The sequence below is a fragment of the Halichoeres trimaculatus genome, unplaced genomic scaffold (assembly GCF_033239565.1).
Source record: "Halichoeres trimaculatus isolate MK-OKI-2021-1 unplaced genomic scaffold, fHalTri1.1 fHalTri1_scaffold_17, whole genome shotgun sequence".
NCBI classification, from domain to species: Eukaryota; Metazoa; Chordata; class Actinopteri; order Labriformes; family Labridae; genus Halichoeres; species Halichoeres trimaculatus.
This window is the reverse complement of record NW_027437195.1, coordinates 21903481-21916484: the sequence shown is the minus strand read 5'-3', so window position 1 is coordinate 21916484 and position 13004 is coordinate 21903481. Positions and strand designations below refer to the sequence as shown.

The following is a 13004-nucleotide window of genomic DNA, read 5'->3' as shown; positions in this document are numbered from 1 at the left end:
CTGAAGCATAAACAGCCTCTGCATGTGACAGTGTCAACAGTCCTCCCCATGCAGGGGCTGATTTGACTTGGAAAGCACTCTTCCCCGCATCCAGTGGTCACGGACCGTTGCTCAGGGCTCGTAGTGTTTCTTTGACCGTATGTGAACCACATCACAGGGACGTGATGATCATACACTCTCTGAAACCAGTCAGCCAGTCCCCCCTTTACCATCCACCATCCATCACGTACAGTAAATGATGGTGAACTCCCCGAAAGAGTCGTTACATGCTCTGTTTTTCATCCTCAGGTCTGCACACAACAAGAACAAACAACTTTTCCTTTCAACTAGAACAGAGCTGAGCGTGCTCCTGTCTGACTCACACAGAGGTTTAAATGTGGTCGTCTTAATTGACGTCAGCATTTAAAAAATACGAACAGTGTGTTTTTGAGACAGGAGGAATCTCTTCTTCTGCTCTCCTGTTCTAACGCTGGTCAACCAAAGAAGCAAAGACTGTACTTTTAAAAAAGCGGGGCAGACACGTGTTTATAATTAATGAGGCTGAGACTGACTTCAGTGTCATATGGTTATCTTTACTTCTCCACATGCAATCAGAAACAAGACAGCCATTTGCAGAGTAACACAGAGCAGAGCATAACGCTGGGTGAAGGCAGCACTCTGTGCGTGTTCCTGCTCAATGAACATTTCTCAAAACCGATCTGAGAAGAGCCAGAGTGTTTGCTTAATGCCTTAAAACAGCAGCATGGAGCACACAGGTGAGTACAACCTCCCAAAAAGAAAAAAAATCAACTGTGCTTGGATAATCACAACATGTCTGGTTTCGTGTCTTTGGTATGTGTGTGGGAGCAGGGGCGTAAAAAAAGGGGGGTAGCAGGTCTGCCTCGGGCTCACAGAGACAGCAGAATGACCACCGGTCAAGCTAATCAAAACTACATCATGATTGCGTCCAGTAAAAGCTATAAGGGTTAAACAGGTTAATGGCAGCGCCTCCCACAAAAAAAACAAGTCAGCTGAGTCGAGACGAAAAAGCACATCCCACAGAGAAGCACTGCCCCCTGAATCTAAAGATCCCGTTCCCTGATAATTCCATTTAAAGATATGTAAAAGACATCTATGAGCCCTGTTAAAAAGATGGAGAAACGTACAAGTGAAAGTTTCTTTACCCTCTACCCTCTACTAATGTGCTGCTGTGGCCCAGCCTGGCCTGTCCTCCCTGAACAAAGGCTTGAAAACATAGAACAAAAATAAACCTGAAAAAACAACAAAAAACAACAGTTGTGACTAAATTGCACCAAGAAGTCACCCATCTTTTAGTCATTGCAGCAACAATTTTTTTCAATGGCGCATTCCAGTTAGCAATGCAAAATTATGAGGGCAGCAAACTGAAAAGATGATCCTACAACTTTCGACGTGACTGTCGACACCATAATAATAATGTTAAAAAAAATGTCCAAAAGGTATTAAGCAACTACTTGAGATTCTCTCTGCCATTGGAGTTAAAACTGTGCGGCCAAATCACGAGCAGTTTTCTTTTTTCCCTCCTTAAACCCCTGTATTAGCCCAAAGAGCTCAGCACAGGGAGTTTTGTATGGAAAAAAAGTTGATGCTTCGTCTTTAAAAAGAAGTGATTTGCTGTGACATCATGTCAGGGGCCCGTTGTCATGGTTATCACTTCTGTCCTCTTGTCACCCATAAATGGAACAATTCATTGAATTATTTAAAAAAAAAATGTGCGTATCGTTGTCGTAGCTGGTTGAAATGGATGTTCAAATCTGATTTTCAAACTCAGTTTTAATAGTGAAAATCACAGTTACCATTATTGGGTTTAGTTTCTACAGAAAAAAACAGCATACACTGCCATAATAAATATAATAGATGCCACAAACAGGTTCCTCTTTTTAAACTGGCACTATGAAATAAAATCAGATCAATCATCATGTCTCAAAATCATACAAACACAATGGTGAGGGACAAGGGTAGTATCAGGAGGAACGTTAGGTGGTGCTTCACTGGCACATGTTACAAGTTTGAAGATCTTAAAAAAATATAGTTAATTAAAAAATTAAGCTGTCATCATAAAAAATTAAGGTATTTGAAATTAGCAAAAACATGAACCAAAACTCAAAATCAGAGTTAATATGACACTATGCATCAGATACCACCAACAATAGCTAAGCTGAAGACCAGATTGTATCTTAGATCTGAATCATGCCATACTACAATAAGGATAAGCTGTCGTCTTTAAGACCATACGCTGGAACAACAGCTAATTTTCTCAAACAGGGATCAGAACTGTACTCGGAAAGTGGAACTGGGACCGGATATCCTTGAGGGAGAGTTGTGTCAAATTTGAAGGGAAATCAGCGTGAGGCAGCTCATTGAATTGTAACGCGCATGAACCAGACAGGAACACAGATTGAAGTAAAGGAGAAGACTTCGCTCCTCGAGTTTTAGGATGACTGAGGTGCACAGGGAATTCAGGTGAAGGGTGGCTCAGTTGCCTAAGCGACCAGCAACACACGCAGCACACATTGCAAGCTGTCATCTCTGAAACACACACACACACACACACACACATTCAACACTCCATTACAGAAAGGCACACGTGTAACGCTTACAATTCCATCAGTCTGCAAGCTGCAGTTGTAAGTCTCTCAACACAGACCCCCTGGAGGTAAAAAACCAGGAGCTGGTGCATATCGGCAGAGAGAAACCACCACATTAATGACGACTGTCTGATGCCAGCGTGGCTCGGTGTAAGCTACCACCAGAAGAGGTTCCCTCGAACAGCCACTAGCCCTTTGGCTGTGCAACAGGTGTGTATGTGTGTGTGTTTGCATTGTGTGTGTGAATATTTGTGTAAGAGACAGACGGGCAGAGGGAGAGTATGTGCAGTAAAACCCCTTCTTCCAATCCTGCAGCCACATTTGCATTTCTTGAGCTTGTTGTTTTAGCTTGCACTGGAGCTGTGTTCAGGCCAATACGACTTCAACCACTGACAGGCTCTCAGCAACAAAGTGGTACAAAGTGGGGCAGGAGGAAGAGGAGGAGGGTGAAGATGAAACGAACAAGGTGAAACCAACAACAAAGAAGGGGAAAAAGTAACATCTTTCATCTGTACTGTGATAGTGAAACAAAAGCAATGTGAGATGGTTAAAGTCAATCAGAGGTTAACTGTTAACTAGCTTGCGAGACAACTGAAAATATGGCCATCAGACCCAGGCCTGCATCCAATAGGAAAAGAGTAACACTGCTGGGTGGGGAAGCATTGATTTATCGGTAATATTTTTTCTTATTTGAGGAAAAAAAATCTGATTTTTGTCTTTTAGATTTCTGCTCAAAAGAGACAGGAATGAAAAAGGACTTTAGCCTATACATTGACTTGTGTGCTTTGACACAGAAAAATAATTACATTTTTACATTTTTTTGCATTATGCATCATGAAAAAATGTTTAAAATATTCAAAGTAAAGCTCAAAAATATAGAATCAGGCTTAAAGGATGTGAAAGCTACAAAATCACAATTATTTTCACCAACAAAAACCACAGAGAAGCTGCAAAATACTCAACTTTGGTTAAAGACTAAAACAAAAATGGCACAAAACATGCCAGATTTACCTCAAACAGAATGTACAGGTAAGAAATGTTTTATCATTAATCATGCAAGGTTATGGTTTTATTTCACAATCCTTAATAAAATCCCCGTTAAGCAAAAAACTGTAGTACCCTGCTGAACACACACCCACACGTGCACACACCCAGAGACGCACACACCAACTGAGCACCCGAGTGAGGAGTTTAATTTCTTTTTATTTGTTACCAATGCTTGAAAATCATTTTCACAAATGCTTATAAAACCAATAAAAGCTTGAAAAATAAACATTTTATCAGATCCAGATTATAAACTTTCATAAAAATATCATTCATATAAAAATCATCTGCTAGAAAGAGAGTTTGCTTTGCTGAGAAATCTTGAAGCGATCACAGTTTGTGTGTATGATCCAGTTTGGATTGGTAGTGAAATAAATACACAGTTTGTGTGTGTCTTAGCGTGTAGTGTGCGTTGTGTTTGTGCTGCAGTGGATGTGTGTGCACTGCAGCTGAGTTTAGAAGCTGCTCCTCAACGAGAAGTTGAAGTGATTGAGGTGTTTGAGCCTGAGTCCTGTGGAGCTCAGGTGAGGTTCATCTGAAGTGTGTTTGTTTCTGTGCTGTCATGTCAGAAATCTAAGCTTATTTTGTTAAAGGCTTCACTTAAAAATTGTGATAATTCAAGTTAAACTAAATAATTCACTTCCAAAAGTTTGACCTTCAAAAACCCTCTTTAAGAAATGCGTGGGTGTCCTCCTCAGATTCGACTAACTCACAAAAATAACCCAACCACTGTCATCAAAGTTAAGATCTCCATTTGTTTAAACTTTGACTTCTTAACACGCACATGTACATGAAATCACTCCTTCCCTGAACTCAGCACCACCTACTTCAAGCTGCTGAAGAAGGCAACAAAAATCAAAAACAAAAATACATCAATCTAAGACCTCATTACTCACAGTGAGGGGCTTATTGAGAGAGCAGGCTATCAAAGCCTTTAAGATTACTAACTCATTAAGAAATCTGTTTCCTGTAGGAACTGTATTTGTCAGTTTTTATTGAGCACAGCTGGATTTTTTCAACTTGTAATATGAAGATATTTTGGTTTCCTACAGAAATATGTGTTTCAAGATTTACTTTCTCTTGTTTTCAAAGTAAAATGTGATGGTGCTACTTTTGTCTGACTCAGCTGGAGTCAGTGGACAGTGGAGTCAACCAGACTTCATTGATAAGGCACTAAGTTGGTTTTCCTTTTTCCTTTTAACTTTTTTTTGTTGTTACCAGTTTTTCTGTAGCCATTTAGACACGTACTCATAGACCAGCAGCATCACGGCTCCACCTGTGTGAAGAAAACAGAGCCACAGTGAGTCAGGGGTCGTGGTTCAGGAACCATGTGATCGGCAGAAGAGGAAAAAATTAATATATATTTGTATAAAAGGATTGTGGTTAAAATATCAAAAGCTCTGGGAAGAATTCTGTGTCGATGGGTTTGGGATTTATTGGGCACATGGAATGAGAGTGAAAGTATTAAAATGTCTCAGAGGAAAGTAGTGCTTGCTCCACCCTTTCCCCTCAGCAACACCCAAAGCAAGGTGAATTATTGTCTTTGGAAATTCTGATTAGATTAATAATTTCAGAGTTACTGGGCATTAAATATTATTTTCCCATCTAAACCTGAACTTTTTGCATCTGTTGTAAAAGGCAACATGTGATTACTCAGACAGTTTGAATATCAGTGTGAAGGACTTTTCCCATTACCTGGTCCAAGCCTCATTATCTTTGGCACCAACCCTTTATACAAGGCCAAATACCTAGAAAAGGAGAACAGGATGTTCATAATGTACAGTATACAGGAGTAACACACAGCAGAGTGTAAGTGTGTGTGTGTGTGTGTGTGTATGTGTGTGTGTGCAGTGAGATCTTGCCTGTCTGTCTGTCTGCCTGCCTCTCACCCTTTCAGGTACACAGAATCAGGGTCTAACGGCCAGCGTCGGCGAGGACCTTCCTCTTAATGCGTTCAAGGTGATCGGTGGCTGCCTGCCTCCGCCTCGTGCTCCCTGTCCCGCTCCCTGCCCCCGCCACTGATGGCGTTAATAAGGCTCGACCCACTTCCTCCCTGGCCCTCTGTCTGATTAGATTGACCCGTGGAGCGCCGCGCGGCTCGTTAGGGTCTGCTTAACGACGTCTCCCATAGGGACCACTAATTAGCTGGGACTGTGTTGTGTTAGAGCGGGGGGGACTGGATGTGGCAGCGGGGGCACCCTCCGTGCACCCCTGCGATGACAGCGTTCCAGTGGCGTTCCTGTAGCAGCCCCTGAGGGCTCCTGTGTCCACTAACGACAAACATCTCGCTGGCCCTTGTCTTGTGGAGCCGCATGGGGGGAAGTGGACGGCTGAGGGCAATTGCTAACATAACATACATCTTTCCTTGAGCTTCCATTTAGAGCTGTCATTCTCCGAGGCTTGAAAATATGTTAACATTTACTGTACGACTGACAGACTGCAGAAATGTATGATCACACACGAGGGGAGCACAGCCCGGAGAGTAACGTCACTGTTTGGATTCCAGTCAGCAGATCACGGCTTTGCATCAAGCTGCTCTTGCACTTCCCCTGTTGTTAGTGTAGGAAACTCACACTGCACAATCAAACCTCGCTAACTTGTAGCTGCAGCTGCTGCATTTGTCTTTTCTGACAGCCAGCTTGGCAGATTCCCAAGTATGAATTGCTAACAAAGCACACAAAGTGCCTCATTAATTCTTGGATGGACCAGTGACAGCATTTTCAAATTTCACCCCGAGTACCCTCCTCCAACGCCCCCACCCACACCCCCTGTTGTTCCTACCCTTCCTCCCGGTAGACCAGCGCCATGGTCTGGAAGCAGGTGCGGTACTTGATCTCTCCGGGCACAGGCTGGGGGCCTTGGATGCGGCTCTTGGCGACGTCGAAGGGAATGTTCACTATGGAGGAGATGGTCCCAGACACCAGGCCGATGGTGAACTTTCTCAGGAACTCCAGAGTGGGGTTCTGGTGAAGAAAAGAGGAGCAGGGGGAAGCAAAGGACATTTTACTTTTTGTCAGTTAATATCAAAGATCAGCACTTTTTAAGAACTGTAATTATTTGCAAGGCTTCATCATAGATACAATAAAAGAAAGAAGCAACGAGACGACTCAGAAAAGTCTAAAATCAAAACTAAAATTGTTTCAAAGCCTCAGTAGCAAAAACGAAAGAGTCAATTTAACAACTTGAGTCACATCACAAATTTCTGTAAAATAAAATAATACTCCACCCTGACTTTAACCTCAAGAAGCTCAGCCTTTCTAGAGTGCATTCAGGTGTTTGATATGATGAGACGAAACATGATTCAGACGTACCGCGGTGGAGAAAAGCAGCATCACGGAGCTGACATAATAAACAGAAAGGCTTTGTGCATATATAAATGTAAGCAAACGTGAGTGCCAGCATGGAGGGGGGGTTGTGCATATGATTGCAAAGCTGCCATGAAAGCCCTGATCATTTTATGGTAGCGGGGGGCAGATTAGTGCTTCCTGGCTGCGGTGCCGCACTCTGATTGGCTGAACAGAAGCACATGTTCTCCAGGGGAGCCAGGACGGAGGATTTATAAACAGGGTGCATGCAGGCAGACTGGGGAGGCATATGGGGACAATTTGGGTAATTGGGCTGTGACTCGGCACAGGGGTATTACTGTACCAAAGAAGCCCAGACTCAGAGAGCTCTGACAGCTAATTGGCCGGGATATTTTTACAAATGACAGCAGCCTCTCTGGTCCGGGCCTTTCTCAAGCGGCTGGACACCCTGAGAGCTGAGGTAAATCAACAACTAATCCTGCCTCTTCATGTCTTTGTGGATGCGGGGAAGGGGCTAACATACCCTGGGCCTAAGTACGGCCATCAACCCACTTCCTAACAGCCTTAAGCAAACATCCCCTCACACATTCACTCGCCAACGACGGCAGAGTGCTATCTGCCTCCGACAGTGACACACGAGAAGCCTGAGCTCGGCCTGCCTCGATTTGAATATGGACACGTTTGAGTTGCAAGCTCATTGCTCATGTTGCTCACAAAAGGGGTTTGGAAGAACGCCACTCTGAGCTCAGCCTGTGAGCCTGTCGGAGGCCGCGGTATTTATCCTGTTCTGCCTCAACAATAGCCATCGTTAGCCTCTCACAAACTGAATCAGTCCGTCAATGCTCATACCGGAGGATCATTCCCAAAAGAAATGGCTGCAATCTAAGACGAGAGCTATTTGGGTCATCCAGCCACATAATTATCATTCAGAGGATGACCACTTGGTTCTCTGTACAACATGCGTCACTGGAAAAATGTTGAAAATATAGCAAAGCCTGAGCTCCCAATGTAACCTCCTCTTGAAAATAGTATTGCTGTCTGCTTCCAATTAGTTCATTAGGGTTAATCTAATGCTCCAGTTTGTACATGTGGAACTGGCGTATGGTAACGTTTCCATTAAACAAAATTAACTTTTGTTTGGGCCATCAGGCTCTGCCGGATGTGTAATGTGAAACTTTGAGGATGTTATGAAGAGCAAACAGACGGGGTATTAGCCAGGCTGATCTTACAAGCTCCTCTCTGATTTTGAGCTTCCTCCTTGCCATGGCAGGCAGGATCACTAATCATACTGTCAAACACCCGCAGTTCCTCCGCTGCTGAGGTGGCTGGGACACGTGCAGATCATATAGCCTGGAGGTAGCAGAAATTAGGTGAAGTCAAGGTCACCAAAACAAAGAATTGAACGTGAATCAGCGTGACGGTCAAGTGGCTGGGTTAGCGAAAAGTGAAACACTGGAACAAAAAGTGTGCTCATAGATTCTGCTGCTCATATTACCGGGTTGGTAGGAATAGCATCCTTGACGTTGAAGTAGAAGCCAAAGTAGATCATGTTGAAAACTCCATGTCGTCCAAGAGTGGAAGTCAGTCCTTTATTCAGGCCCTTGAGTCCAAACCCGTCCGACTTTATTATGAGTCTTGCTTGGGCAAACGAAGAGGGTTGCTGTGTTGGAAAAACCAAAAGGTGGACATGTCAAAAAACACAAAACTCCTTACGGACACTTCATGAGTTAGACAGCATTTTTTTCTATCAACCTCTTTGAAGGCATCTCTGTTGGCCTGGAGACTGACTTTCACCACCTCGAACGGGTTGACGACAACAGCCTCAGTCAAGCCTGCGCCGAGCCCCGCTACAGACAGCGCCTGGAGGGAGGATGGACATAATTTAGGAGGTGAGAATGTGGAGATAATATTTGGGTAGAGACGCGGCAGTTTGGACACATTTACGAAGACAATGAGGAACACTGTCTGCACTGTGCGCTGGGGCTGCAGGAGCTGCTGCAGGATTCTTGTTAAGATTTTCAGAGAACTTGTTCCCCGAGTCCTTTTGTCTCGACTTAAAATGGAAATATGTTTCTGTCACGTCTGTCAGTGTGGTCGTTTGACAAATGTTTGAAGACGCACAGGACACCTGTGTTTGTTTTTATTTGACAATATCTTGGTTGACAGACTGGAGAAAGAGATGTGAACAAAAAGAAGAAATTAGTCCAAAAATAGAAAGTGTTTTAAAAGTTTTCTGTTATTAATTTATTGTCCTGATTGAATATAAGAGGCAGCAAGTGCTCTACCTATTCATGAGTATTATCCTGGACATGTAATTAACAGCGAACGTGGCAGTGCTACTTGTATTTGCATTAGGACTGAATACATATGAGTCTGTGTGTGTGTGTGCTCACAGAGGAGCGTAATGGGAACATGTCAAGAACGTGTCTATAGCTCATTACTCTTCCTGCCTCTTTATTCCGCTGTCAGGGCCCGGGGACCCATCCTCTCAGACATGCCTGGTGATGTTTACACAGCCAGCTGGCCACGGTTTAATTCCTTATTTGTATTATTACTGTGTGTGTCCTCATTAATCAGAGTGAAGGCATTCAGCTGTGCCATGCTGAACGGCAGAGAGGGAGTCTTTCAGAGCCCATCACTAATTTTCTTGCACTAATGATCTGATGTGATTACTGCACTTGATACGTCGGGGCCTCTGGGGGGAAACGGGGTTGGAACCACTCGAGGAAGGGGAAGATGAAGAGATAGAGAAGAAGGAGGGGGAAGAGAGCATGATGGATGGGACAGGTAAACATTTCTCCACCATTGGCTGTAAAAACAAGACGAGGATAAGCGTCGTGCTCGGGCAGCTGACTCCGCGCTGAGTTGCAGGTAGGTCATCCATCACGGCTGACACTTGACTGCCACCTGAATAGGTGGTGTGTGGTGACCACACCCCCGCAACGCAAATCTGTCTTGCTTAAAACTCTGACTCAATGTAACAGAAGTGAGGTGAGGCAAGGATGAAACTGCGATCATGCTCAAAAGCTGTGGTGTAACCAGTCCAGAGAATCAACCACTACCGAGCAAACACACCAGGAGTTGGTTTCTCCGGAAAGTGTTGAGGCTTTACGACTTAACCGTCCGTGTTTTGGGCGTACACGTTGTTATTGATGCTAATCACACCTTTTATCTCCAAGATTGAATAAAGCAAAGTTCGTAGTGAAATCGTCCAAACAGCCCAACTAATCCTTTTGTGTTCTCTTTTATAATAGATTTTATTTATATAGAATCACAGTCATAGGAGGAGAATGAAGAACTGTTGAAAAGGGGTGGAGTTTGGATGAAACTTTGATAAATGTCAGTATTTTGGGCTGAAATTAAAACAATCGAACACATTAGAAGAACATATTTCATGTTTATAATCTGTGTCTGTAGATTAATTTATATAAACGCAACTTGTACAGATGCTGCATTCATGTGCTCATCATTCTTCTGACTTTGGTGTGTTGCAAGCTTTGATTTCATAAAGCGTAGTTTATGTAGTTAAAGTTCAAGCAATGAACAATAACCAGCGGTGGTACGACATTACAAAGTATACTGAAGCAAAAGTTGAAAAGTGAATGTCTTGATAACAAAAAGTTGTCTGTCTTCCATGTTAAAGATGAATATGAGGTCAAGTTTGCGATTCAGGCACTAAATTCCAGCTAGATTCTTAGATGTTCCCACTCAAGCAGATATCCACGTTCATTTTCCAACTCAAAACAGACCTTACATGAACTCAAGCAATCCACACTGAAATCTGCAACTTTTATCTGATGACATAAGAATTGAAAAAGCTTTGATTCTTTTTTTGTTTTGCTCTGGTTATGACTGCAGACAAATCAGATCTTTAAGACAGACTCTCCTCATTTTAATTTATGAGAGATCAGTTCAGATTTCTCTGCCATGATGTCTCAACTCTCTCTGGGTTGCTGTGTCAAAGTTTTCAAATGTGGCAACATGGAAAATAACAAGTCTGTTCAACAAAGCTATGAATCATGCTCCTTCACCAAAATTGCACTGAGGTGTTTGGGCTCCGAGGAAAACTGATTTAATGCTGATATGTGACAAAAGAAACTTTAAAAAAACCTGACCAGCCAGAGCATCAGGGACTCTGACTCATCTGTACAAATCCCAATGTGATCACGTTCAATCCAGATTAAGTCTACAAACACCAGCACTGATTTGGACAGGCTATCGCTGCAAATTAATGGTTATTAAAATCAAAATGTGATTAAATGTAGTCAACACAGAACTGTCCAGACACTTTCAGTGCCTCTGTTTGAGTCATATTTTGATATCATTCATTTTCTGCTGGGACGATACACTATTCTCGCAATTCGATTCTATTACAATTTTTGGGGTACGGATTCGATTTCAATTGCGATTCTTTGATATTGACGATTTTGTGATTTTTGGTTTGCTTTTTTTTTAAAACCAGACCATGTGAAAAAGTTGCATGATGATGATAATGTCTAGAGACTAAATCTGGAGCCATGTTTTCCCATAAAATGCACATCACATGAGTCAGAGAGAAACATTTCCCCCTCTGCTGGAGAAAAATGGTAACTTTTTTCCAATCCAGTTTATAAACAAAGACTGAAATGAAGAATTTTAATTTGGAAAAAAAAAAAAATTCGACAAAGAATCCCGATTTCGATACCAAAAACTCATGATATATCGATTTTCGATTTGTTCTCCCACCCTTACTAGCTGCTCTGTTGCCTGAAATCCATCTCATTTTTCATGGTGGGGATTGAAGGCCACTTGGTACTGACCTGACCAGCTTATGAGAAGCTAAGCTACAACTTCCCTTTGACACATCTTTTTAATCCTACACTCTGTTCTCTTCAGTCTTCTGTGTAGTTTCCTATGAAACTATGAAATAGGACACGATTCAATCTGATTGACATTTGTAGTCATAACCAACCTTACAGTTGGCCCTACAACCTCACATCAGCGCCATGGTTTACTTTACTTGGTTAGACGAGAGGGAGCATTCTTCGCTGCTGGAGGCAAGTGAGGCACGTTATTATTTCAGCGCAAGGTTTGTTCACTGGTTGTTCTTCACCTTTATCATACAATCAGCGATACACCCGTCATTTAAAGGCACTCGTTTATCATCAAGGATACTTTAATGTGTACCTAACTCATTATTTACGTGTTATTTTAGTCTCTGTTCATTTAATCCAAGTTTGAAAAGTCATCATCATTGTTATGTCAGTTATAAGGTGATCTGCAGGTTAAAGGGCAGAGCCAGTATTAGGACAACTCTGTCTATCACAACAGAGTAATCGTTTATTTAGGCGAGCCAGAACTGGAGATTAGAATTAAAAGATGAAAAGGTTTGAACAAGACATTAAGTGTGTTCATGTATTAGATGGATTTCAAACAGCGCTGCTCACAACTCTACGGCAACAAGATTCATATATAGATTTATCCAGCTGTTTAAATTATTCTTGGCGTTAGTCTTTGTTTTCACAGCATCCGAGGTTGATTTTCTGGACACAGGGTGTAACGCGTTTCTCTGATTCTCCGTCGTACGTGTGTTTATTTTCCAGGTGCGAGTGTATTCAGGTGTTTCTGGGTGAACGACTCACCAAACCAGGAGACAAAGGGGTCAGATTCAGCAGCTTCTTGTACTGCTCAAAGGTGAAAAACTGCAGAGGAGAGATTGGGGAAAAACAAAGTCATAAACTGCCACACACTCGCACGTACACACACTTATGGTTAAGAGCAGCAACATAAAAAACAATGAGCTGGAAAAGGGAACTTGTTGATCCTTGATAATAGCACATGAAAATTAAGACGTGCTGGAAAATGAGAAGTTGGTCTTTAAAAGGAGACACATCCACTGATTTGTTTATTTGATCAAAGGGCAAAATGCCAGCAGAGGCGTCTTAATCGGACCTTTAATTTGCTTTAATTCTTCTCTCCAGACGGTTCTCACCATTGGTCCGCTTTGTTCGCTGTGTGAGCGATTACCCCATCGTCTGAGTGAGTACTTATTTTTAAAGATCTCACATCC

At 42.6% G+C, this 13004-nt stretch overlaps 1 protein-coding gene across 2 annotated transcripts in view; it reads right to left on the bottom strand.

Annotated features, from left to right (window-relative positions):
* Nucleotides 1–3776: 3776 nt before the first annotated feature.
* The window catches only part of slc25a21 (solute carrier family 25 member 21), a 111606-nt gene continuing 102378 nt past the window's right edge, over nt 3777–13004 (bottom strand). For both annotated transcript variants that reach the window (XM_074692083.1, XM_074692084.1), the window contains 6 exons: nt 12577–12636; nt 8708–8815; nt 8451–8615; nt 6432–6613; nt 5346–5398; nt 3777–4926 (listed from right to left, as the gene is read on the bottom strand). In XM_074692083.1, the coding sequence (XP_074548184.1) occupies nt 4865–4926; nt 5346–5398; nt 6432–6613; nt 8451–8615; nt 8708–8815; nt 12577–12636 (630 nt within the window). In that variant the 3' untranslated portion in view covers nt 3777–4864. The remainder of the gene's footprint in view (nt 4927–5345; nt 5399–6431; nt 6614–8450; nt 8616–8707; nt 8816–12576; nt 12637–13004) is intronic.